Below are 27,336 nucleotides of genomic sequence, written 5' to 3' on the forward strand. Positions count from 1 at the left end.
CTGTAGTTAAACCACCAATTAGTGATATTCATATAACCCCCCCTTTTTAGATAATTTTTATGCATTACATTCTATTTTGCACTTTGCTTTTTTAACTTCTACTTAATAGTAGATCCTGAGCGTTACTCCATAGTAGTTACAGAAATATTCTGCATTCTTTTTACAGCCACATGATCCTACATCCTATATAATAAAAGCCCAATATGCAAATTGTCCCCTCAACCGGGAATTCAACCAAGGAGCAGGGCTGGTGGCAGTGGCAGCAGGCGGCCACTAGGGACCCTACCCATGCATGAATTTCGTGCACTGGGCCTCTAGTAGATATTCCTTAGTTTATTCAGCTGTCACTTATTGACAGTTATTTGAGTTATTTATAATCTTTGGCTATTACAAATAGTGCTGTAGTGAATAGTTCAGCGTATATGTGTTCTCTATATTTTTGCCAGTGTGTTTAAAGGTTACATTCCTAGAAGTAGGATGTTTATGTACTTCGTTGGGTATTGCCAAATACCTCTCCATTCCCAGCAGCAATGTTACGTGAATGCCTGTTTCCACACAGCACTTGTCATATGTTTCAGGGTTATTTGTGTTTCTTTTTCTGTGAACTGTCTGTTCATACATCTTGCTCATTTTTTAAAGGATTGCTAGTCTTTGTTTTCTCTATTTTAGAAGCTATATATTAACCCTTTGTGATGTAACTTGCGGACTTTTTTTCTACTTTATCATTTGTCTTTGTACTTTGGTTAAAGTTTTTATTTTTTAGTCATCTAAAAGTTGGTTGTCAATTTTTATGGATTATTTTTATTAGTTTTGAATTACAGTTAGGAAACTTCTCCATTTTCAGATCATATTAGTTTATCGAAGAATTCGCCCATATTTTCTTCTAGTACTTACATGGTTTCATTCTTTTTTTGTTTGTTTGTTGTTTTTAATCCTCACCCAACGATATTTTCCATTGATTTTTTTAGAGAGAGTGGAAGAGAGAGGGAAAGACACAGAGAAATATTGATGTGAGAGAAACACATCGATTAGTTGCCTCTGGAACGTGGCCCGACCAGGGCCCGGGCCGGGGAGGAACCTGCAACTGTAGTACATGCCCTTGACCGGAATCGAACCCGGGACCTTTCGGTCTGCAAGCCAACGCTCTATCCACTGAGCCAAACTGGCTTGGGCTGGTTTCATTCTTTACATTTAGATCTCAGATCCATTAAGAATTTATTGTTCTATGGTGTGAGAGACATGTCCAATTTTTATTGAGTTCCATGAGATTAAACAGTAATTCTCATTACATTATCTATTAAAAAGTCCTCTTTTCTTCGCACTGATTTGAGATGCTGTGGGTTTTTAAAAAATTGTATTGATATTTATATTCTATCACTTAACCTCACTGAGAAGTTTTAATATAAGCAAGTTAAAAATGAGTATAACTATTAAACTGTAACATATTTTCAGGGGTACTTAATGTTCCTAATTTTACATCCAAGTGCAATTGAATTATTGGCTAGGAAACTTTAAAATCGCAAGTTGCACTTAACATTAATGAAGTGTTATTTCCTTACAGTGCCACAAGGTTGCAGTAGTGAGAGAAGATAAATTGGAAGGTAAGTTAGCAATTTAGCAAGTTTTACTTTTATGGCATCAATGTAGGTACACTAAAAAAAAAAAAATCTGCCCCTAACATTTACATACAATATAGTTAGCTATTTAACTGAAGATCTGTATATGCTTTTTATAAGTAGTTTCTGAAACATTAAAATATACTACGTCTGCCTAACTTCCCATTTTTAAAGTCAATAGCTGATAACATTTATAAAGCACTTTAATCACAGGATTTCAAAACTCGTGACAGACATACAAAAAACTATCATGAATACCATATGGAGCATCTAATCAACTGTAAAAAGATAGTATTCTCTAAATGTGTTGTGTTCTGTAACAGTTTTTTTTAGATAGAAAAAGAATCTTTCCTAAAGTCAGACAATATAATTTCTAAATTAAATTTGTCTATCGGTTTCAAACTACTATTGTTCTATTTTTTAAAAACTCAATTCAAAAGAATTGTATAACAGTCAGTGGGCTCCACATGATCTTGGACTTATGCCTCAAGACAAAACTGCATTATTGTACTTTTAAAAAAAATTATTTTTAAAAAAATCTTTACTCAAGAATATTTTTTCAGTTGATTTTTAGAGAAAGTGAAAGGGAGGGTGAAGGAGGAGGGAGGGAGGGAAGGAGGGAAAGAGAGAGAGAAAAAGAAACATCGAAGTGAAAGAGACACATTGATTGGTTGCCTCCCGCATGCACCCAGGTCGGGGGTGGGAGGGTGGGGGTGGGGGGGCTGGGGAGGGAACCCACAATAGAGGTGCATGCCCTTGATCTGGAATTGAACCCTTGGGTCCACGGGCTGATCCTCCAACCACTGAGCCAAACCAGCCAGGGCTACACAATTATACTTTATAAAGAAAGACTCCTGCTGGTGGAGTTGTTTTATTACAAATTAATATGATGTATTCAGGAGGGTGGAGTTGTCTACTTTTTTCTTTCTGAGTTCCCACATTGGTAGGCAAAGCAAGATTCATTCAGTTGATAACCAATACATAGTGTATACTCTGTGTCAAGCTCTGGGCTAGTCACTAGAGACTTGGAACAAGTTAGGCATAGTCCTTTCCTTTATGGAACCTAAAGTTTGTTCCTCTGATGTTCATTTGTGTTTTTCCTTTGCATACTCACCTGGTTAATAGTATTTGTTATAGAGTTGCTTTCTCATTATATGCTAGAGTGTAAGAATCTTGCCTGACTGGAAAAAAAATCACAGTCATCATCAATCATTCATTAGTATTTACTAAGTGTCCACTGGATGAGTGATACCCTCACAGGTGCTGTGCTTAGAACTGACTCACCACCACCTACCTTGTCATACATAACGTCCCTGTTGGAGACAGAAGAGGTGATGTTATACTGTATACCAGTATGTGGCTCTTTGGCCTTTTAGAGCTTTTTGGACCACCACAGGTTGTAAATGGTTTTAATGCAGAAGGGTTTCTTGTTAAAGTCCCCACATGCTATGAAGGTTGTGTGTTAACAGACTGCTTTTCCTGTTGACTTGTAGCAGTGAAGTCCAAGCTAGCTGTGACTGCCAGCGTCCATGTGTACAGCATCCAGAAAGCCATGCTAAAGGACAGTGGGCCTCTGTTCAATACCGACTATGACATCCTTAAAAGCAACTTGCAGAACTGCAGCAAGTGAGCTCCTTAATGTTCCTTGTGGGCTTCTTTACGAATTGATTTTGTAAGATGTTTACACAGTGGCTGCCTCTTAAGAGTGAATGCCAGGTCTAGTAAAACCCCATTTATCTTGCAGTGAGACACATGCCTGGTTTTATTAGTACATCATAAGGTGAAAAATAGCAGCCACAACCCATATTGCAAACCCCAGTGGACTCCCCATAAATCTATTTCTCATGTATTTATCCTGTCACTGTCACCAGAAATGTTTGTTGTGTCCCCTCATTACTCCCTTACCCTAGTCTCAGCTGGTCTAAATTCTGCCCATCTCTTAAGAACCAGTTCAAATGTTTTCCTTCAAAAAACTATTCCTAATTTGATATCCCTCACCTTCCATCCAAGAGCTTTTGATCCTCCGTAGTCAGTATTGATCTTGTTCATCTTTGATATCTTTGATAGCACAGGGAAGTGATGGACTATAATGCATGTGGGTTTTGAGAATTGGTGGTCCTGAGTGTGGGTTGTGGCTTTGCTGCTTAATACTCCTCCATGGCTTTGGACAAATTATTTAAACACTTTGAGATTTGGTTTCTTCATCTTTAAATTAGATATGTAATGCCTACTTTGTGGGGTTATATTGAGGGTTCAGGTCAGTTCCCCAGATACATGTTGAATGCCTACTACTTTGATAGATACTAAGAAAGATAACTTAAATTCATACAACAAAGATCGGATGTGTACCTACAACATGCTACACTCCATAGAGTGAATATGGCCCAGTGCCTGCTTAATATTCTGATTATCTGGGATGAAGATACAGATTTTGGAATCAAAGAAAATAGGTAATTAGTTGGGTAGACATAGTCATACAGAGAGAATGTATAGAATGAAAGAAAGACAGAAAGTAAAACTCTAGATCATAAAACTCTAGGTCCTTGGGCCAATTAACCTCTCTGTGCTTCAGTTTCCTCATCAGCAAAATGAAGCTAACCAACCTGTCAGGCTGTAGAGCATTAAATGAATTAATGTATGTACAATACTTAGTACTGTGCTTGGCACATAGTAAGCATTGTTTAAGAGATAGCCATTTTTATTTATTTATTTTTTTAATAATTAAATCTTTATTGTTCAGATTATTACATTTGTTCCTCTTTTTTCCCCCCATAACTCCCCTCCTCCCAGTTCCCACCCCACCCTCCGCCCTCACTCCCCACCCACTGTCCTCATCCATAGGTGCATGATTTTTGTCCAGTCTCTTCCCGCATTTCCCACAACCCTTTCCCCCCCAAGCATAGTCAGTCCATTCCCTTTCTATGTCCCTGATTCTATTATAATCACCAGTTCATTCTGTTCATCAGATTATTTATTCACTTGATTCTTAGATTCACTTGTTGATAGATGTGTATTTGTTGTTCATAATTTGTATCTTTACCTTTTTCTTCTTCTTCCTCTTCATAAAGGATACCTTTCAGCATTTCATATAATACTGGTTTGGTGGTGATGAACTCCTTTAGCTTTTCCTTATCTGTGAAGCTCTTTATCTGACCTTCAATTCTGAATGATAGCTTTGCTGGATAAAATACTCTTGGTTGTAGGTTCTTGGTATTCATCACTTTGAATATTTCTTGCCACTCCCTTCTGGCCTGCAAAGTTTCTGTTGAGAAATCAGCTGACAGTCATATGGGTATTCCCTTGTAGGTAACTGAGTTTCTTTCTCTTGCTGCTTTTAAGATTCTCTCTTTGTCTTTTGCTCTTGGCATTTTAATGATGATGTGTCTTGGTGTGGTCCTCTTTGGATTCCTTTTGTTTGGGGTTCTCTGCACTACCTGGACTTGTAAATCTATTTCTTTCACCAAGTAGGGGAAGTTTTCTGCTATTATTTCTTCAAATAGGTTTTCAATATCTTGCTCTCTCTCATCTTCTGGCACCCCTATTATTCTGATGTTGGTACGCTTGTAGCTGTCCCAGAGGCTCCTTACACTATCTTCACACTTTCGGATTCTTTTTTCATTTTGCTTTTCCGGTTGGGTGTTTTTTGCTTCCTCGCATTTCAAATCTTTGACTTGATTCTTGCGCTCCTCTGGTCTGCTGTTGGGAGTCTGTATAATATTCTTTATTTCAGTCAGTGTATGCTTACTTTCTAGTTGGTCCTTTATCACACCATCAAGGGTCTCATTAGATTTCCTGTACATCTCATCAAGTTTATTGACAGCCTCTAGAAGCCTCTTGAGAGACCTCAAAAGTGTGGTTTTGAATTCTATATCCAGTAGCCTGCTTTCCTCCGGTTCTGTCCTTTGTGGCCTGTTTCTTTGTCTTGGCATTTTTTTATGCTTCGCTGTGTCGATAGAGTGGCTTTCCGTGTTAAGTGTTCCAATTACCTGAGGAAGACACTCTTGGTGCACCCCCTTGTGGTCTCTGTGAGCAGTCTTGTTGAAGTCAAGCCTTGATTGTTATAGGTAATTACTACTTGACCTCCAGGCCAACTGGCTGTGAGAATCAGCTGTGTTTGCAGTGGGAGAACTTCTGTCCTCTAGGGAGGTACTAATCTAGCCTTTGCCTGAGGCTATCCGGCAAATGGCTCTGTGCAGGGCTTGGGCGGGGCAGGTCCCAGGGGATCAACAGGGCGGAGGAGGGAGCAGTTATGGCTGCTTTCGGTCTGTCCCCAGGGGCTCTGCCTCTCTGTCCCAGCAACCGTTGCAAACCTCGGAGGGACCGAAGCCAGACAGTCCCGTTTCTCCCGTTTGAGTCTGGGTCCCTAGAGACTCGCCCGGATCTGGAGCTCAGAGTCTGAGGCTCCCTCCGGATTGAAACAGACAACCGCGCCCTCAGCCACCAGCCCGCGCCGCGCGCACTCCGCACCTTAGTATTTTACTTCAGCACTGCGCCTCCTCTGATTCTCGGTTCCTCCTAGTTGTAGAACTTCCACTCAGCCAGCCTTCCTGTGGTTCTGGGATGATGTCCGTTCTGTCTTTTAGTTGTATTTTTGAAGTGGTTGTTCGAGGCAGCAAACTCCGGCGTTAACCTATGCTGCCATCTTGGTTTCTGCCATTTTTAAAGGATTGTCAGAAAAAAGGGGGCCTGAGAGGGAGCAGCTAGAGACAAGAGGAAAATTACAAGAGTATGTGGAATTCTGAAAGCTAAGGAAAGAGTTTCAAGGAGGAACTGGTTGATAATTTCAAACCTTGCTGAGAAGCTAAGTAAAATAGGAACTGAAAAATGTCCATTGGATTTAGTGATGGTCTTGGAAAGAGCATTTTCAGTGGAGTGGCCAGATTCTGGTCAGCTGAGTTAATACAGATAACTCTTTCTAGAAATTATGACTATAAAATGGGGGAAAAAGAGGGAGGTAGCTAAGGAGGAACTGAGACTAAGGGAAGACATACACAGTTTTAAAGTTGAGAGTGCCTTGAACTTGTATTGTTAGGAAAGAGCCATAAAAGAGGAAATGGTTGAAAATACTAGGGAGATGAGATAACTGATAGAGGTCAAATAGATATAGAATTGCCAAACACAATTTCTGTAAGGTCTATGAAAATAAGGATCGTGTCTATTTTGTTAACCACTCTCTACCCATAATGGTGCCTGGCAGATGATAAGCACTCAATAAATAATTGTTGAATGAACTAATGTTAAACATTAGTTCTTTTTCCTTTAGTTTAGAACCTTCAGTGTAATAGGCATACATATATGTGTTAAATATAATTATATAACTGAAGAGTAATATTTATGTCTTTGTCTTCTAGGGAAAGATTATAGGAAATAATACCTGATACATTTATATAAATTATACTAGATTTCAAAAATAGTCTATTAAAATCCAGTCATGGTATGTCAAGCTCTAAAAATTATTTCTTCTGTTGTATCTAGCAAGTAAGCAAACAAGAATAAAGGTGACTCAAAGGTTCAAAAAAATTGCACAGGGACCTCTAAAATAAATATGGCACGTAGAAATGTGGTAATAGCAAGCACTTTAATGAAACTTTACTTAAATACTTGAAGTAGCTTTGGTAAAAATGTGAAGAATTTCTCTCCAATAAAGAAGTTTAGTATTTGGTCCTGAGAATTATGGGCCAACTGAGATCTGACTCATTGTTTCATGTGTTTTTAAGAAGTGCTGTGACAGGAAGAAAGTTGAAATTTTAGGATTGAGCAGATTCTTCTCTCTTCGGACAAGTTCCCAGCTTAGTTTGGTCTCTTCCTCATTGCCAATTCCTGGTCCTGACCCTAAGGTGTGGAATGTAGACCAAATGGAGAAAGAGTTGTCTTGGGGCCAACTTTAGATGTTGACGGTGAAATAAAACATTGCTCTTTTCCTTGTACATGGAAGCACTGTAAGGCCAGAGATGTAGAGTTGTGGGTGAAAGGAAATGATTTCCGTCTGTTCATAATTCTGATGCACAAAATATTTGTGTTAATGTAGGGTTTTCTAATGTGGACCACAATAAATCAGTGGAAGATTTTTGGAACTATAAATTCTAGCTTTGGGGCTGTTCAATCTGAAGTTACTTTAGAAATTAAATGATTTATCAGGGTTATTTTTTGTTTTGTTTTTTTTCCTTAGGCCAGTTATTCTAGCAGTTAATCTTGAATTTGTGCCTGGTTGATCTCTAAGATAATTGCTTTCACCACATAGTTTAACCTCCATCTTCTCCCACCCCAAGTTGAGGTGAAGACGGGAGAGAAGCCAGAAGCCTCACTTTCAGTGGCTTAAATAATCATTCTTTCAGTATATATTTCCTGACACTTTTATATGCCAGGTCTTATACTGAGTACCTGAAATACAAATGATGAATGGTACATTTCCCTAACTTCAAGGAGCTCTTACATACCCGCAATAAGCAAAAGACTGGGAAATAAAATGTTCTTTGTTAGGAAAAGTTGGGGAACTTTGCTTTTCAAGGATAGCCGTTTGAGGAGGCTAGATCAGTTATCCCTTCACAATGTGGAATATTACATTATGGATTTGTGTGAAACAGGCATGTCTACAATGAATGTTCCCTTTAATACCTGTTCAAACAGTTCCAAATTTCTTCACTTGGCTTTGGACATACTTTTCTGGTGCTGTTAGTTGGTATTATTAGAAATTATTAACAAACAATTGTTACGGACCACGGGTTATAGGAGGCAATGGCTGTTTTCCCAGCTTCTTCCATTTTTTATTTTTAAAAAATTTTATTGATTAATTTTAGAGAGAGAGGAAGGGGGGATTTGTTGTTCCATCTATTGATGCATTCATTGGTTGTGGTTGCTTCTTATATGTGCCCTGACCAGAGTTCAAACCCCCCCCCCCCACACACACACATTAGCGAATTGGGATGATGCTCCAACCAACTGAATGATGTGGGCAGGGTGCTTCTTCCATGTTTTTTGTTTTGTTTGTTTGTTAATATATTTTTACTAGAGGCCTGGTGCATGAAATTCGTGTGGGGGGGGCGTCCCCTCAGCCCAGCCTGCACCATCTCTAGTCTGGGATCCCTCTCACAATATGGGACTGCTGGCTCCTAACGCTCACCTGTCTGCCTGCCTGATAGCCTCTAACTGCCCCCCACCACCAGCCTGATCACCCCTAACCACCTCTTATTTAAGCTCTTAACTGCCCCCTCTGCCAGTCTGGTTGTCCCCTAATGCCCCCCTGCTGGCCTGGTCACACCATGCAGCCTACTGTTCAGTCATTTGGTCATCCCTCACTAACCCCCCTGCTGGCCTTGTTGCCCCATGCAGCCTGTTGTTTGGTCGTTACTGTTACTGTGATGGCGTCCCAGACAATTTGCATATTCCTCTATTATTAGTATAGATTGGTTTCAGAGAGGAAGGGAGACGGAGAGAGATAGAAACATCAATGATGAGAGAATCATTGATTGGCTGCCTCCTGCACGCCCCCTACTGGGGATCAAGCCCGCAATCCTGGCATGTGCCTTTGATGGGAATCAAATCTGGGACCCTTCAGTCTGCAGGCTGACGCACTATCCACTGGGCCAAACCGACTAGGTGTTTGGCTTCTTACATGTTTTAATCATGATCCACTCTGGCCAGGAGAGTTGCCAGGAAATCTGTTAATATATAGAGTTCTTAATTTTTAATTAGTTAGTATTTATTGCATGTCTAGCCCTTTAGGATGACATGGGGTAAATATTAAAATATTAAAAAAAAAGATTATTTGGTTTCTCAAGTATGGTGAAATTACTAATCTTTTATTATTGGTTGGTATATTCTTACTTTTTAGAATCAGGATGCTTTTTTCAAAATAATATTTAATGCGGTATAATAGATTCCATATCCTAGGGTTTTTGTTTTGTTTGGATTTTTATAAGAATTTATTTGAACCAAATTGACAACATGCTGAGGAGCAAGATCTCAAATCCTCCCCTATCCTACTTTTGATTCCAATCCTAGTCTTGTTACTAGCTAGATATATAATCTAAGACAAGTCACTGGCTTCTCTCTAATATTTATCTGAATGAGTGCTTTGCAGAAAATAATTTCTAAAATTCATTCTAGTTCTGAAATTTTCTCCTTTAATAGTGTTAGGCTTAAAAAGTATTACATTGAAGAAGCAAGAGTTTGAAAGTAAGGTTTGATATTGACATTAATGTTACATTCTGTCTCAGGTTTAGTGCCATACAGTGTGCAGCTGCAGTTCCTAGAGCTTCTGCTGAAACCTCATCTTCTGAAAATTTTGACCAGTCAAATCTTCAGGTATCAAGTGAGACACAAGCCAATAGTGAGTTGACCACCAATGGTCATGGCCCACCTACTTCCAAACAGATTTCCCACCAACCTAAAGGAATTATGGGAATGTTTGCCTCTAAAGCTGCTTCTAAAAACCAAGATACCAACAAAGAAACCAAAACGGAGGCTAAAGAGGTAACAAATGTAAGTCTTCTTTAAAGGTATACCTTTCAGCTCAGAATGGGTAACTAGCAAAGCACAAATAGTTCCAGTGGTAGTAGTTTGATTATACAAGGTTCCGATATTTAGTTCTATTTTTTATACTTCAGTTTGAATCCTTTAATTCTTGATATTTTCATATGAAACGGTCTTTTTCTTTTGATAATGCTTCTCACTAAGCCTTGAGCTACTAAGTGGTGGAACCAGCATTAAATCCACTTCTAATGATTACAAATGTCATGTTTTGCAGGGTTTTCCCCATCGCATACCATACTGCCTCTGATCTATTTTAACTTTGTCAAACTAAGTAGTTTTTAAATTCACTCTAGAAAATTTTAGACACATTCATGGATAATAATTTTATAAGAACTGTGAGGACCTAAGCTTTGAAGATTAATACTGGTACGGGTGGGTCTGAATTTGTTCTTATATCTAATGCATACACGTTTGGCATGATTATATAAAGACTGAACCATCATGACAGTGTGCTCTGCTGTTGAAGAAAGTGTTTTTGAGACTGATATTTGAAGAGCAGCCTAAACACTAAGAAAAAAATTGTGTTTTCTCTTTCTATACTTTTAGGCATCTTCAGTAGGCAACAAGGCACCAGGGAAAGGGAATGTGATGAGCAATTTTTTTGGAAAAGCTGCTATGAGTAAGCATGTTCTTACCTTCTTTTTGAATACTAATATATGAATATTATTATAACAACTTATTACCTATCTGAGATGAAAGCCTGTTTTACCCATCTGGGACACTACCATATAGCATTCCTGAATCTTAACATTAGTTTTCAGTATATCGATGAAATTAACCCAACTGGAATCGTGGATTTTATGGGTGAGTTTGGTTCAGTTTAGATCCTTTGGAGCAGTAGCTGCTAACCTTTCGGACCTCGCGGACCACCAGTGGTTGGCGACCGCTGCTCCAAAGGTTTCCTTAAACCAGCGGTTGCCACCCTTTTGGACCTCACGGACCACCGGTTGGCGACCGTTGCTTTGGAGTGTAGTGTACTATTCCTATTTTTACCTCCTGCCTTGAAAATAAAAAAAATATTTGTTTTATAGAGCTCTTAAAAATGGGAATTAAAACAAAAGGGAGGCTGCCTGGTTAAGCAGTACAGTGTTGAGGTTAATATCTTGGATGCTGGGTACGGTTTGCCTGGTGTCACCATTACTATCCCTATCTCCCAAGGGGCTGCAAAAACAAAGCTTTAGCCTTTCTTTAGTTATTTTTGCAGATTAGACCTCAGTGTGAATTAGAAATGCTCAGATAGGGATCTAAACTGGCTTTTTAAAAATATCTCCTTTATTAAAAATATTTCTAAAAATAGGATTTCTTTCATATGGAAGGAACCAATAGTCACATATTTTCATACTTCTTATATCAAGTAAATATCCCCTGAGGGTATGTGGCAGAATATCAGGAAGAATGTAGGAGCCGCAGGATAATTATAGCATTTTTTGGAGCATCAGTTTTATAAAGATTTTGTGGGGAAGCATTTTATTAAGGGCGTATGCAAGCAAAATTAGTCAGAATTCTGCTTTTCCGTGATGGTCCAATTGGTGGTTGGGAGAGGGGTTGGAGTGATAGTTTTTTATTTGTCATAAAAGCTATCCAAGAACATTTTTGTGTTCTGAAAGCATATGGAAAATTTGATACTTTCAGAATATTGGGAAGCACAATTGTATTCTTGCAAGTACAGTGAACAAAAGGCTCCCTACATCTATGAAGATACATCATGCTAATGTCACTAGCCGGTGCGGCTGGTACTGCTCTGCCCACTGTACCTAATTAGATTGTGTGGTTTCTTGGCAGCCTCAATGAGGTTCACATGTAATGTTGTTTGCTTGCTTTTTATGCGTTTTAACTTTAATAACCAGTGAATTTTAAATAGCTATTTTTATTTATTTTAGAGAGGAAGGGAGAGGGAAAGAGAGAAACATCAATGATGAGAGAGAATCATTGATTGGCTGCCTCCTGCACGCCCTCCTCTGGGGATTGAGCCTGAAACCCAGGCCTGTGCCCTGACCAGGAATTGAACCCTGACCTCCGGGTTCATAGGTTGACGCTCACCCACTGAGCCACACTACTGGGTGAATTTTTAAATTAGTTTTAAAATACGTAAGATGTGAATATTTGCTAATTGTAAAAAAATAAAATCAGCTTCTTCTCTGAGAAAATAGCAAATGGCAGATGTCGCTGCTGCTTTGGAAGGGCCTGAAAAGGGTGGGGTGGCGGGGGGGGAATCAAACTATACAGAAGTATACATTTATTCATGTGTGTTATTTAGCAAGTATTTACTGACACCTACTATGTGCTTGGCACCATTATGCATTGGTGCTACAATGGATCAAAACATGCAAACAAGATTCCTGCCCTCGTGGCCCTTATATTCATTCCATGGCAGAGACACAAATAAATATAAAAACAATAAAATAGTTAATGATTGTAATTGTTAGGCAGAGAGTAAAGGGTGTTATGATGGAATGTAATAGAGGAGTAAAACCTAAATAATATAAAATAATTCAATATTTACCTAATAAAAAGAATGGCTTACAAAGTTGATTAACGTTTTTTTCAAAGCTGAATGTTTAAAGTTAAATTGATGAATATTTTATATTTTACACATAACAAGGTCATTGCAATGAAAATGAAGCTTGAGAGCTAGATGAAGAGAGGTGACTGTGGGAACTTGAACATTTACAACTTAATGCTGGACAAGCATTGGCAAAGATGAGGAGAAGTTGAACTCTCATACATTGCTGTGGGGAATGTAAAATGATGTGCTCTCTTTAAGAAAAAGTATGGCAATACTAAAAAAAAGTTAAATCTGGAGGTATCCTGCAGTTCCACTGCCAGGTATCTACTCAAGAATTAAAACTGTATGCCCACACACAACTTGTACACAGATGTTCATGGCAGCAGCATTCATAATAGCTAAAAAGTGGAAACAACCCAAAGGTCCATAATTTGATGAATGGATATACTACAGGGGCATATCCACACGATGGAATATTATTCAGTCAAAAAAGAATGAAGTATTGGTACATGCTACAACATGGATGAAACTTGAAACATGAGAAATGAAAGGAGCCAAAAATAAAAGGCCATGTATTGTTTGATCCCATTTATACAAAATGTCCAGAATAGGCAAATCTATAGAGAAAGTAGGTTAGTGCTTGTCAAGGTCTGGGAGTGATGAAATGTTGTAAAATTGGATACTGGTGATGGTTGCACAAATGAAAAACACTGAATTGTACACTTTATTTTATTTTATTTTTTTAAATATATTTTATTGATTTTTTACAGAGAGGAAGGGAGAGAGATAGAGAGTTAGAAACATCGATGAGAGAGAAACATCGACCAGCTGCCTCCTGCACATCTCCCACTGGGGATGTGCCCGCAACCCAGGTACATGCCCTTGACCGGAATCGAACCCGGGACCCTTGAGTCCGCAGGCAGACGCTCTATCCACTGAGCCAAACCGGTTTTGGCGGAATTGTACACTTTAAAAGGGTAAATTTTATGATGTGTGAATTATATCTCAATAACCAAAAAAATTAATGCCTTTTATGTTAAGACAATTGCAGCTCTGATGACAATTAAAGTCATTGTGTTACTTTTCTTTGCTTGAAAAGTGGTTTTATATTTTCTTGAATATAAAAATGAGATGCTTTTAATTAGTCAGATGGTACAAGTAACTTGACCATTCAGGTAATGAGAAAATGTGATTAAATTTTTCTTAACAGTTGCCTGAAATTGTTACAAATAAACTGCCTCTTTACCAGCTAATTGGCCAATTATAGTTTTATATATGTATAAATTGGAGTTCCCAAAATGAAGTGAAATCAAAACAGAGAATAAAACTCTGGATGCTAAATCTATTTGATCAAAGGTATTTTAGTTTAGATCAGTTTTCTGAAATTAATAGCCTCTTTTTCTTTAACCCATGGGGTAGGTAGGAAATATTTGGAGGTTTTTCCTCCTCATGATGTAATTTTGAAATAGATACTAACAAAATAATGTCAGTTATATGATAGAATTCAGAATTTGCATAAACTTTAAAGATGCACATGCAACTTCAGCGAACTTTTTTCGGGTCATGTTTACTCTTCTATACAGTTAGGTGGGAAAATTTGAGAAGTACTGATACTTTATAACAGCAGTAGTAAAAATGCAATAGAGAATGACACCATGGTGGATTCAACCATACAGATTCCCCATTTAAGTTTTCAAGAAAGAAAGCATAAACAGATTGCATGTTACACTTTTATCCATCATCTATTTTTTCAAATAATATACTTTATTTATAAACTATTATACTAAGCTATGTGTAACAGCCAAAAACTAAGATAGCAATAATTTTTTCTTGAACTTTGGATGGTTTAAGCTATTTTATAACTTAAAACCAAAACTACTTATTGAAGAGGCTGTTTACAACTTTCTGAGAGTATTGTGTGAATTTTCTTTTAAAAAAATCCAACTATTACTGAATATAGCATATAGTTTCTGTATATTTCTTCTATAATTTCTCAGATGGAAGGTCCATCCTGCTTAAATTTCTCTGCACTACACCATAGTTGTTTTTGTGTTTTTCAGCTTGGTGTAGAAAAAGGGGTAAAGACTTTGAGCAGTTAAACTGGCTCTTCCTTTCCCATCAGTGTTACCTTAAAGTAAATAACTTATCCTCATATGTTGATCTCTTTTAATCCTTATGATAATCTTCTAAATATTATTCCAGTTTTTACAGAGAAGACTGACTTTTAAATTAACTTGCCCAGAATGAAGTAGGATTTGAACCAAACTTTTCTGATTCCAAAGTAGTCTTTCAATTATATCATTAAGGTAGTAGGATATAAAAGTAGGCTTAAAAGGATAGTCTAATCCCATATAATAAAGATGTATATGCAAATGGTCGTTACACCCTGAAGCATAACAACCGACCGAGTAACCACTGGATCATGGATTAGCAGGAGGGTGGGGCAGCGAGCCACAAGCTGGCAGCGGAGAGCTATAGGAGGGGGCAGGGCAGCAAGCTATGAGGGGAGTGGGAGAGTGGAGGCTGGGGGAGCTACAGGAGGGCGGGGCAGCAGGCAGAGAGCTACTGGCGCACGGATTTGTGCGCAGGGCTACTAGTAGAAAATAAGATTTTAGCACAAATTTCTCTTGTCACTATTTGTAAGCTGTGTTCTCTTGGGAAGCATTTTAAGTCCTCTGACTCTTCAATTCCTCTGAGCTAGTTTCCTCATCTAGCTAATGAGAATAGTGATATCTCATTTCTTTCCTAAGCCTTGCTTTTACTATCACTTGCCCTGGGGGCTGTGATATTAAGAGGGATTAGCTGGAGGCAGAAAAGAAAACAGTAATAGCGAGAGTGGTAGTTGGAAAGGAGAAATGTTCTCTGACTAGACCATGAGCTCTGTTAGGACAGGGAATGTATTTTTTCCCCCTCAGTCCCTGCTTTTAACGTATTACCTGGCACTTAGTAGGCTGTCAAAGGAATGATAGATTAATACTGCCTGATGGGATTGTACATTGTCTGCTATACTTGATTTCTAGATAAACTTAAAGTCAACTTGGATTCAGAACAAGAAGTGAAAGAAGAAAAAGTAGTGGAACAACCTCTACTGTCTGTCACTGAACCAAAGCTGGCAGCCCCTGCAGGTCTGAAGAAACCCAGCAAAAAAGCAGAGCCTATTAAGATGCAGCAGAAGGAGAGAAAAAGGTAGGAAGATTTTGTCACTTTTGGGGAAAGTGTGTTTCTTCTGGGGTTGAGAAGGTCTGTCTGGGCTCATTTACAGCCGGCAGTTTTCAGTTGAGCACTAAATCCTACTTAATGCCGTCAGGATACGGCTACATAACCAAAGTGAGGGAGAAGTTCAATAGCTTGTCTAGTTGTTTAGTGAAGTAGACCTAGAATCTGCATTTTAGGACATTTAAAGCCCAAAGTCTATTTTTTGGACTCCATTGACCTAAATCAATTGTTTTTTCTCCTTTATTTTGAATTTGTGGACATGGCATAAGTGGCCTGATGGTGTGTCTGTTTTTCACTTCAAATTGCAAATGAAAGGTTACTCTTTCCAGTCAAATTTAAGAGAAAAAGTTCTTTGTTTTCTTTTTATATCAATGAGTTTATTTTTCAAGTGGTAAAATGTAATTAGAAAAGAAAATAAAAAGCACACAAGCTGTTAAAAATGGATCCAGGAATTTGAGACACTACCTCATAGTTGGTAGGAATTAGTCTGTTGAAAGAAATTCTAAAGGACACTGTCAGCACTGATAGGCCCAGAAATACTTTACTTTTGTGGCAAGGTTGGGGATACTCTGATAGAAAACATCAACAAAATGCTGAAGTTTCAGGGTCAAGGCTCTGTCCAGTTGGCCTCACCTCCTAGGAACATGTGATATGGGTGGATTAAAATGTCCCAGCATGGGTGCATTTGTTTTTGATGGTTATCGACAGGATTGCATTCAGTATTTCAGCACTAAGTATAACGTTAACTATATATTAATAGGTGCCCTTTATTAGATGGAAGAAATTCTGTTCCTAGTTTGCTGGGAGGTTTTATTATGAATGGGTGTTGAATTTTGACAGATAGTTTTTCTGCATTTATTGAAATGGTCATACAGTGTTTCTGTTAATATAGTGAATTACACTGAGTGGTTTTCAAATGTTAAACCAACCTTGCATTCTTGGGATAAACCCCAACTTGGTCGTGGTCTATTAGCCTTTTTACATATTGCTGGATTCTACTTAATATTATAAGGATTCTTTGCCCCTACATTTACAAGGTCTATGGATCTTTTCTTTTCTAGTAACATTAATCATATTTTAGTATTAGTGTTATGCCGACTTATTAAAATTAGTTGGGAGGAGTTTAGTACTCCTCTGTTTTCTATTTGTATATGATATGTATTTCTCTCTTCAAAGTTTGATAAAATTCACAAGTGAATCTGGGCCTGGAGTTTTCTTATTGGGAAGTTTTTTTAAAGAAATTAATTTTATATCTTTAAATAGAGCTCTTCAAATTCTTTTGTTCTTTTTGAGTCAGTTAGGTTGTGTTTTTAAAGGAATTTATTTTATCTAAGTTGTTGAGCTTATTGGGTAAAGTTGTCCATAATATATCCTTATTCTTTGAGTACCTGTAGTTACCACTGCAGATTCCTTCATTCTTTATATTTTTTGTCTTTATTAGTCTTGTAAAAGGCTTTTTAATTTTATTAATCTTTTCCCCCAAAAGTAATGCCTTTTAGCTGTGTTAATTTTCTTTACTTCATTGATTTCTGCTCTTATATTTATTATTTCCTTCTATTTATTTTGGGTTTAATTTGTCTTTTCATACCTTAAGATAGAAAAATAAGTTGATACTTTAAGTTATATAAGAAATAAAATACTTGTAGATATAAATTATGTCTCTAACATACAGTGGGCCCTTTAATGAATGAATAATGTGATGGAGTATCCAGAGGAGTGAAATAATGTCAGGATGGGATGGAGTATAGGTTTTTTATTATGTCATTAGATACACCTTGAGGTCTAATGCTTTTGCTCATATTGTTTTTTTCTCTATAAAATATGTACCCCTTTTCTATCTGATGAACTTATACTTAGCTTTTAAAGTTTTTAAGTAAGACTCATGTCCCATAACATTTGTCCGATAAAATGGTCACATTGTATTACAGTAGTGCTTATACCTGTTTTTCCAGTTAAAGCTCCTTGAGAACAGTATTTTCTTGATCCTTACATCCTCATTGTTTAGCAAAGAGCCTCATATATGTAGTTAGTAGCTGCTTATTGAATGCTTGTTTAATTATTGAAAGGCCAACAGGGGCAGTAAGAATTTAGGAAGATGCTCAATAATCTGGTAGTAGTTTCCAGTGGTCTAGAGAGAGCTAGAGAAAATTTTTATTCTGGTCATCCCATGAAGTAACCTAGTTCTGGTCAGTTAGCCTTAAAAAGAATTCTTACTGATTTTTCTGTCCTCTGGAATTAAGACCATGAGTTATGATGCAAGACCCATAGTAGTAGCATATGAATACTTATAATTTTATTTTGTGTAACATGCTTCAATTTTTCCTGGATGGCCACAGGGGGAAGCGAGTGGAGTTCTCTGATGATGAGACAAAAGAAACTGTAAACGTGAAGAAAAAGAGGAGAAGACTTAAACTTCCTGAGTCTGATAGCAGTGAGGATGAAGGTGGGTATTGCTATTAATTTTTGGCTAGTAGGATTGTCGGTCAGTTCAGGCTGTTATAACAAAAATACCATAGGCTGGGTGGCTTACACAACGGAAATTTATTCCTCACAATTTTGTAGGCTGAGAAGTCCAAAATGAGGATACTGGCTGATTCAGTTCCTAATGAGAGAGCTCTTCCTGGTTAGCAGAAGAACATCTTTTTTGCTCTGTCCTCACATGGCAGGAAGAGAAATCCTCTTTCTCATGTCGCTAGCAAAGGCACTAATCTCATTCATTAGGCCCCGTTCTCTTGATTCAGTTACTTCCCCAAATCCACACTTCCAGGGACCATCACATTAGGGACTGGGGCTTCAACATAGGAATTTTGGGGAAACATAAACATTCAGTCCACAGCAGGGGTCAATTCTTACTATGATGCTCAAAGAGCTAAAAAGTAATTTAGTATGGGTCACAACTACTCTAGTAATCCTAGCATTCAGACACATACAGCACCTATTTCTGTTTAAAATCTACTTTACTTTAGCCTTTTGACCAGAACTATCATTTTCTTGTAATTTGCCAAAATAACAATACAAAGGAAAAGAAAATAAGGATTATTAACATATATATCATCAAAAACCTTTTCTTTTTATTTATTTTTAAATTTTATTTTTCAATTGCAGTTTGTATTCAGTATTATTCTGTATTAGTTTTAGGTGTGCAGCATAGTGGTTAGATTACAATATACTTTACAAAGTGGTCCCCCGATATTTCAAGTACCCACTTGGAATTGTACATAGTTATTACAATAATGCTATGTTCCCTGTGCTGTACTTTATATCCCCAGGACATTTTTGTAACTACCTTCACCTTTTTCACCCAGCCCCACAAACACCACTGCTACCACCACCCTGGCACTGTCCCCCCATCTGTTTGTTTTCTGTATCTGTGAGTCTTTTTCTGTTTTGTTTGTTCGTTTATTTTGCCCTTTAGATTCCACACATAAGTGAAATCATATGGTACTTGTCTTTCTCTGTCTGACTTATTTTACTTAGCATAATACCTTCCAGGTCCACCCATACTGTTGCAAATGGTAGGATTTCATTCTTTTTTATAGCCAACTAATACTCCATTGTATATATGTACCACCACTTTTTTTTTTATCTACTCATCTGTTAATGAGCACATATCTTGGCTATCTATATATATAAAAGACTAATATGCTAAGTGTCCGTCCGGGTAATAACGTCACAAAGCAACGCCCGGCTTCCTCTCCCTAGTGATGACTAGCCTCTTTGCAGTTTCTTCAGCCCAGGAACACGACTTGCTTTAGAGCCAGGTGGAAACATTTTACACTGTAACCAAATGTCTGTGAAGTGTTTTCCCTTGCCTCATTTCATTTGATCCTCACAGAAGTCCTGGAGTAGGTAGATAGGAGACTTGGTGGAATCCTATTTTCTTTTCATTAGCCAGAAGACGGAGATTTAGAAAGCTTAGAAACTTGACCTGACTGAAAAGAAGTAAGAAATGGTGGACCTTGAAAATGACTTCAGGTTTTCTCACTGCACAGAATATAGTCAAACACTGCTGCAGTTAAATATTTTACCCTTCGTTCTCCCTGTGTGATCTACAATAATAATCTGCTTCATGTTGATGTTTACTGCTGTGTTGCTGACAATTACCTGAAAGAGAAGTTGGGGTGCTTCACTGGGCTGGAAAAGTTTACATCAGAAAGCAGGTCTAATTAAGCAAGTTTATTCTATATCTATAAAAGGCTAAGTTGACTCGCGCATGCGCGATACATATAAAGCTCTCGCTAGTCCCAATCGCATGCGTGTGTTTCGATTTGTCATTGTTGATCGTGAATTTGGCTGACACTTCTATTATAGAGAAAGGGTGAATAGCAATATTAAAATATTTCTTCTAATTAATTTCCTTTCAATGTGCATGAATCCATGCACCAGGCCACTAGTTGTAAATAATGCTGCAATGAACATAAGGGAGCATATATTCTTTCATATTAGTATTTTGGGTTTCTTTGGGTATATACCTAGAGTGGAAATGCTGGGTCATGAGACAGTTCTATTTTTAATTTTTTGAAGAACCTCCATACTGTTTTTCATAGTGACTGCACTAATCTGCATTTCCACCAACAGGGCAAGAAAGTCCCCTTTTCTCTACATCCTCTCCAACACTGGTTGATTTGTTGATGACACAGTTTCTGACAGGTGTGAGGTGATATGTCATCATGGTTTTAATTTGCATCTCTCTGATGATAAATGATGTTGATCATCTTTTCCTATTTCTTTTGGCCATCTGTATGTCCTTTTGGGAGGAGTGTCTATTCAGGTCCTCTACCCATTTTTTAAATTGAATTGGTTATTTTTTGGGGTTTTTTTGGGGGGGTGTTGAGTGGTATGAGTTTTTTATAAATTTTGGATATTAACCCCTCATTGGATATATCATTGGTGAATAACTTCTCCCATTTAGTAGGTTGTCTTTTCATTTGTTGATGGTTTTTTCACTGTTAGAAAACCTTTTTAGTTTGATGTAGTTCCATTTTGTTTATTTTTTCTTTTGTTTCCTTGACTTAGGAGATATATTAGAAAAAAGTATTGCTAAGAGAAATGTCAGAGATTTTATTGCCTATGTTTTCTTCTAGGAGTTTTAGGTTTCAAGTTTTACATTTAAGTCCTTAATCCATTTTGAGTTTATTCTTATATATGGTATAAGAAAGTGGTCTAGTTTCATTCATTGCATATATCTATTTTTTCCAGCACCATTTCTTTTTTTTTTTTTTTTTTTTTTTTAAATATATTTTATTGATTTTTTACAGAGAGGAAGGGAGAGATAGAGAGTTAGAAACATCGATGAGAGAGAAACATCGACCAGCTGCCTCCTGCACATCTCCTACTGGGGATGTGCCTGCAACCCAGGTACATGCCCTTGACCGGAATCGAACCTGGGACCCTTCAGTCCGCAGGCCGACGCTCTATCCACTGAGCCAAACCGGTTTTGGCCCAGCACCATTTCTTGACTAGACTGTCTTTACCCTATTGAGTGTTGTTGCTATATTAATTGGCCATATAGGTGTGGGTTTATTTCTGGCCTCTCTACTCTGTTCCATTGATCTGTGTGTCTGTTTTTATGCCAGAACCATGCAATTTTATTATAGTCTTATAGTTTGAAATTAGGAGTGTGATACCTCTAACTTGTTCTTTCTCAAGATTGCTCTGGCTATTCGGGGTCTTTTGTGGTTTCATATAAATTTTTGGATTATTCTAGTTCTGTAAAAATTCCATTTGTATTTTGATAGGGATTGCATGGAATCTACAGATTGCTTTAGGTATTATGGGCATTTTAATTATGTTAATTCTTCCTATCCATAAGCACAGTATATGTTTCCATTTGTTTGTATCTTCTTCAATTTCTTTCTTCAGTGTCTTAAAATTTTCCAAATTACCAGTATTTTACCACCTTGGTTAAATTTATTCCTAGGTATTTTATTTTATTTTGATGCAATAGTAAGTGGGATTGTTTTCATAATTTCTCTTTCTGATAGTTCAGGGATTTTCAATCTTTATCATCTCATGGCACACATAAACTAATTACTAAATTTCTGCGGCACCCCCAAAAATACATTTTTTGCTGATCTGAACAAAAAAATAAATCTAATTTTGATTTATTCAAACTGGAGGGCTATTGTTGTGTTGGCTGTTGTCATTTTTTTATTTGACAATCTAAGGGAAAAGAGGTCATTGTCCCTGACTAGTCAGGTATTGCATGTTTTAAAAATCCTTGCAGCATACTGGTTGAAATTGCTGTGATAGTTCATTATCTCTCTATATAAAAGCCCAATATGCAAATTGTCCCCTTGGGAGTTCGACCAGGAGACCAGTTCAATTGTTCGCTATGACGTGTGCTGACCACCAGGGGGTGGCATGGAACGAAGGAAGGCCCTGGTTGACAGCTGAAAGGAAGGCCCCGATCGGCCCTGACTGCCAGCCAGGCCTAGGGACCCTACCCATGCACGAATTTCATTTACCAGGCCTCTAGTTGGTATATAAAAATGCTACCCATTTCTAAATATTTATTTTGTGTCCTGCTGCTTTAATGAATTCGTTTATCAGTTCTAGTTTTATGGTGGAATCTGTAGGGTTCTCTATATACAGTATCATGTTGTCTGCAAATAATGACAGTTTTATTTCTTCCTTTCCAGTTTGGATGCCTTTTATTTCTTCTTCTTGCCTGATTGCTATGGCTAGGACTTCCAGTACTATGCTAAATAAGAGTGGTGAAAGTGGATATCCTCATCTTGTTCCTAATCTTAAGGGAAACACTTTTAGTTTTTCCCCACTGAGTACAATGTTAGTTGTGGGTTTATTGTATATATGACCTTTATTATGTTGAAGTATGTTTTCTCTAGTCCCACTTTGCTAAGAGTTTTTATCATAAATGGATGCTGGATTTTGACAAAAGCCTTTTCTGCATTATTGATATTATATTTTTCAGTTAGTTTATGTGGTGTATCACATTTATTTATGGATATTGTACCAACCTTGCATCCTAGGATGAAATCTCACTGTACCATGGTGTATGATCTTTTTAATGTTTTACTTAATTCAGTTTGATAATATTTTATAGATGATTTTTTGCATCTATGTTCATCAGGGATATTGGCCTATAATTTTTTTTCTTTGTAGTGTCTTTATCTGATTTTGGAATTAGGATAATGCTGGCCTTGTAAAATGAGATTGGGAGTTTTCCCTCCTCTTGAATTTTTTGGAATAGTTTGAGAAGAACAGGTGTTAGTCAGTCTTGAAATGTTTGGTAAAATTCACCTGTGAAGCCAACTGGTCCAGAACTTTTGTTTGCTGAGAATTTTTTTGAATACTGCGTTGATTTCATTAGTTAAAATTAATCTGTTCAGATTTTCTGTTCCTTTTTGATTCACTTTTGGAAGATTGTATTTTTCTAGGAATTTATTCATTTCCATATTGTCCAATTTGTTGGCATATAGTTTCTCATAATTTCTCATAATCCTTTGTCTATTTGTGGTGTCAGTTGTTACTTCTTTCATTTCTGATTTTATTTATTTGGGTCCTCTCTTTTTCTTGATGAGTCTGGTTAAAGGTTTATCAGTCTTGTTTATCTTTACAAAGGAGCAGCTCTTGGTTTTATTAATCTTTCTTATTTTTTTTTTAGACTCTATTTTGTTTATTTCCACTTGATCTTTATTATTTCCTTCCTTCCACTCACTTTGGACTTTGTTCTTTTTCTGGTTCCTCTAGGTGTAAGGTAATATTGTTTGAGATTTTTCATGTTTCTTTTATTGTTAATCCTCACCCGAGGATATTTTTCCATTGAATTTTAGAGAGTGTGGAAAGGAGGGGGAGAGAAGAGAGAGAAACATCGATTGGTTGCCTCCCACACCCCGACCAAGGCCAGGGATTGAGCCTAAAACTGAGGTGTGTGCCCTTGACCTGAATTGAACCCAGGATCCTTCAGTTCAAAGGCTGACGCTCTATTCACTGAGCCAAACCGGGTAGGCAAGATTTTTCATGTTTCTTGAAGCAGGACTGTAATTCTATGAATTTCCCTCTTAGGACTGTTTTCACTGTGTCTCATAGATTTAGGGTTGTTGTGTTTTCATTTTTATTTGCCTCAGGGTATCCTTTGATTTCTTCCTTGATTTCATTATGAACCCATTCATTGGTTGGTAGCATGTTATTTAGCCTTTACGTGTTTGTGTCGTTCAGTTGTTGTTTTTTTTCTTATACTTCCTTTCTAGTTTCATACCATTGTAGTCATGGAGAAGATACTTGATATGATTTCAATCTTCTTAAATTTATTGAGACTTGTTTTGTGTCCTGACATGTGGTCTATACTGGAAAATGCTCTGTGTGCACTTGAAAAGAATGTATACATACTCTGCTGCTTTGGTATGAAATGCTCTGAAAGTATAAATTAAGTCCATCTGGTCTACTGTGTCCTTTTAGGCTGATGTTTTCTTGTTGATTTTCTGTCTGGAAGATCTATCCATTGATGTCAATGGCGTATTAAAGTCCTAGTATTACTGTATTGCTATCAACCTCTCCCTTTATGTCCAGTATTTGCTTTGTTTATATATTAGGCGCTCTTATGTTGGGTGCATAAATGTTTACAAGGGTTATGTACTCTCGTTGGATTGCTCCCTTTATCGTTATGTAATGTCCTTCTCTTTGTCTCTTACTATAGCTTTTGTTTTAAAGTCTATTTTGTTTGATATAGGTATTGCTACTCCAGCTCTTTTTTTTATTTCCATTACCATAACATATCTTTTTCTATCCCCTTACTTTCAGTCTGTGTGTGTCTTTTATCTGAAGTCTCTTGTTTTCATATCCACTCAGTTACCCTATGTCTTTTGATTGTAGCATTTAATCTATATTTAAAATGATTATTTATAAGTATGTAGTTATTGCTATTTTATTATTCATATTTATGTTTCCTTTTTTTCTTAAAGAAGTCCCTTTAACATTTTTTGTAATACTGGTTTGGTGATAATGAACTCCTTTAACCTTTATTTTGGTCTGGGGAGCTCTTTACTTCACCTTCAATTTTAAATGATAGCCTTGTTAGATAGAGTAGTCTTGGATGCAGGTTCTTGCTTTTCATTACTTTGGATACTTTGTGCCATTCCCTCCAGCCTCTAGTGTTATATTTTCAGAAATCAGCTGATAGACTTATGGGAGCTTACTTGTAGGTAATTAACTGTCTTTCTCTTGCTGTTTATAATACTTCTCTTTGTCTTTAACCTTTGCCATTTAATAATGAAGTGTCTTGATGTGGCTGGGCCTCTCTGGTTCTTTTCGTTTGAGATTCTCTGTACTTCCTGGACGTGTGTGCCTTTTTTCTTCATCAAGTTAGGAAACTAGTTTTCAGTTATTATTTCTTCAAACAGGCTCTCAATTCCTTTGTCTCTCTCTTTTCCTCCATTACCCCTATGATGCAGATGTTGTTATGCTTGATGTTGTCCCAGAAGTCCCTTAAACTCCTTTTAAAAACTATTTTTTTCTTTTTGCTGTTCTGAATGTGTGTCTTCTGTTACGTTGTCTTCCAAATGGCCGATTTGACTCACTACTTCATCTAATCTGCTGTTCATTCCTTCTAGTGTATTATTCATTTCAGTTATTGTATTCTTCATTTCTGACTGGCTCTTTTTTATGGTTTCTATATCATTTGTTTATGCTTACTATCTCTTTGTTACAGTTTTACTGAGTTCCTCCATTCATCCCCTAAGTTCCTTGAACATCCTAGCACCTTGCTGATCCATCATGAGTATACTCATGTTTCTGCGTCTGAACGTTGCTGACCAGTCACGGGTTAACTTGTGTTTCCTTTCCCAAATTGCATTGACTGGTCATAGATAACTCGTGTCTGCACTTACATTAATTTAAGTAATTTTAAGATCTGAAAGCAATATAGAGTTTTAAAAGAGAGCTCTAGACTGCTTTCTTAGTTATCTTTGTTTAGGCTCAGATTATAAGAGGTGCAAGATATGAGCCACTTCACCACTTGGCACTTTTTTGGCTGTCCCTAGTTTTCCTCTTCATTATGTGTGTCTTTTTCTCAACTCGTGAGTCAGTATTTCAAGAGATGTGACAAGCAATACATCTAATTCTTTCTATCCATTTTTTATTATGGCAAAAGTTTTAACCCTTTGCACTCCGAACCATTCTGGACATTGGCTACCAGCTACTCGACGCTACTTTGCGGCGGAAACGTGCATTTACAGACCCTTGTATTATTTAGTATAATTTTGGAACCAAGTAATGTATTATAATGATATTGGACTTATATGAATTGGGTGACATCGAGGAATGTATATTTGCAAAAAAAAACACAATATTTTATTGTTTATAATTTTGTACAGTATGATAAGTTTTGTAACACTCCCCAATATGCATTGCAGGCTGATTAGTGCATGTTTGACAGTAATAAGTGGTTTGACGCCTGCCACCAGGTGTTTTCCTGTTAAAACACACAATGCAGTCCCATTTTCTTTGTTCCACATCGGGAATATGTAGTTTATTGTTTAATCCGACACAAAACCCGCTGACATTTCTTGTATATATCTTAGTAATTTTATGATATTTTGATTTAATTTCTTGTGCCATTTCAAGATAAAACTTCAGGGAAACATGCATGTCTCAAAAAGTTGCGTTGAAATAACTCAATTCTCCGTAATCACTAATAAACTGCAATGTCCCCTGAGAGGGGACATCCGAGTGATATGCTAGAATTCCGATGTCCCCTGAGAGGGAACAGCGGAGTGCAAAGGGTTAAAAAAGACATGTTGCGGCAGAGAACTTTTGAGTTAATTATGTGCTGGAAGATAGTAGTATTTTGTTGGAAGATAGTAATAAGTCTGACATTAGACCATCACAAAGACAAAAGAGAAATGTGATAATACCTGACAGCAAAAGTGATTCTGAAGAAGTATGGGCAGAAAAAGACATTTACCAGCCTTAGAGGTTTGTATAAATATTTCAGGCATAACTGTTTAATTTGAAGACCCACGAAGTATAAGTGAAGTAACCAATTTATTTATTTAAAAAATATATTTTATTGATTTTTTACAGAGAGGAAGGGAGAGGGATAGAGATCTAGAAACATCAATGAGAGAGAAACATCTATCAGCTGCCTCCAGCACACCCCCTACTGGGGATGTGCCCGCAACCAAGGTACATGCCCTTGACCGGAATCGAACCTGGGACCCTTCAGTCCACAGGCCAACGCTCTATCCACTGAGCCAAGCCAGTTAGGGCAACCAATTTATTTTGATAAGGATTTTTTCAATCTCCTTACTCCTCAAACCAATTTATACCATCACCAAATGGAAATATACCACAAAACCTCGACTAAAACTTCACCATGGATTGACAGTCCTTATGTGGATATAAAGAAGTTTCTTGATTTAATTTTATTGATGGGACTAATGAAGAAGCCAGAATGGAAAGATTACTGGTCAACTGGTCCTTTATTTGAATCACCCATATTTCCAA

The 27,336-nt window shown here is 37.2% G+C and overlaps 1 protein-coding gene across 2 annotated transcripts in view; it reads left to right on the forward strand.

Annotated features, from left to right (window-relative positions):
* The window catches only part of POLD3 (DNA polymerase delta 3, accessory subunit), an 86,018-nt gene that overhangs the window by 39,903 nt on the left and 18,779 nt on the right, over positions 1 to 27,336 (forward strand). For both annotated transcript variants that reach the window (XM_070425620.1, XM_070425619.1), the window contains exons 4-9: positions 1,562 to 1,601; positions 3,110 to 3,242; positions 9,833 to 10,097; positions 10,695 to 10,767; positions 15,675 to 15,840; positions 18,207 to 18,313. In XM_070425620.1, the coding sequence (XP_070281721.1) occupies positions 1,562 to 1,601; positions 3,110 to 3,242; positions 9,833 to 10,097; positions 10,695 to 10,767; positions 15,675 to 15,840; positions 18,207 to 18,313 (784 nt within the window). The remainder of the gene's footprint in view (positions 1 to 1,561; positions 1,602 to 3,109; positions 3,243 to 9,832; positions 10,098 to 10,694; positions 10,768 to 15,674; positions 15,841 to 18,206; positions 18,314 to 27,336) is intronic.

The sequence above is a fragment of the Myotis yumanensis genome, unplaced genomic scaffold (genome assembly GCF_028538775.1).
Source record: "Myotis yumanensis isolate MYYU_CA2020_CCGP unplaced genomic scaffold, mMyoYum1.0.hap1 SCAF_10, whole genome shotgun sequence".
Taxonomy (NCBI): Eukaryota; Metazoa; Chordata; class Mammalia; order Chiroptera; family Vespertilionidae; genus Myotis; species Myotis yumanensis.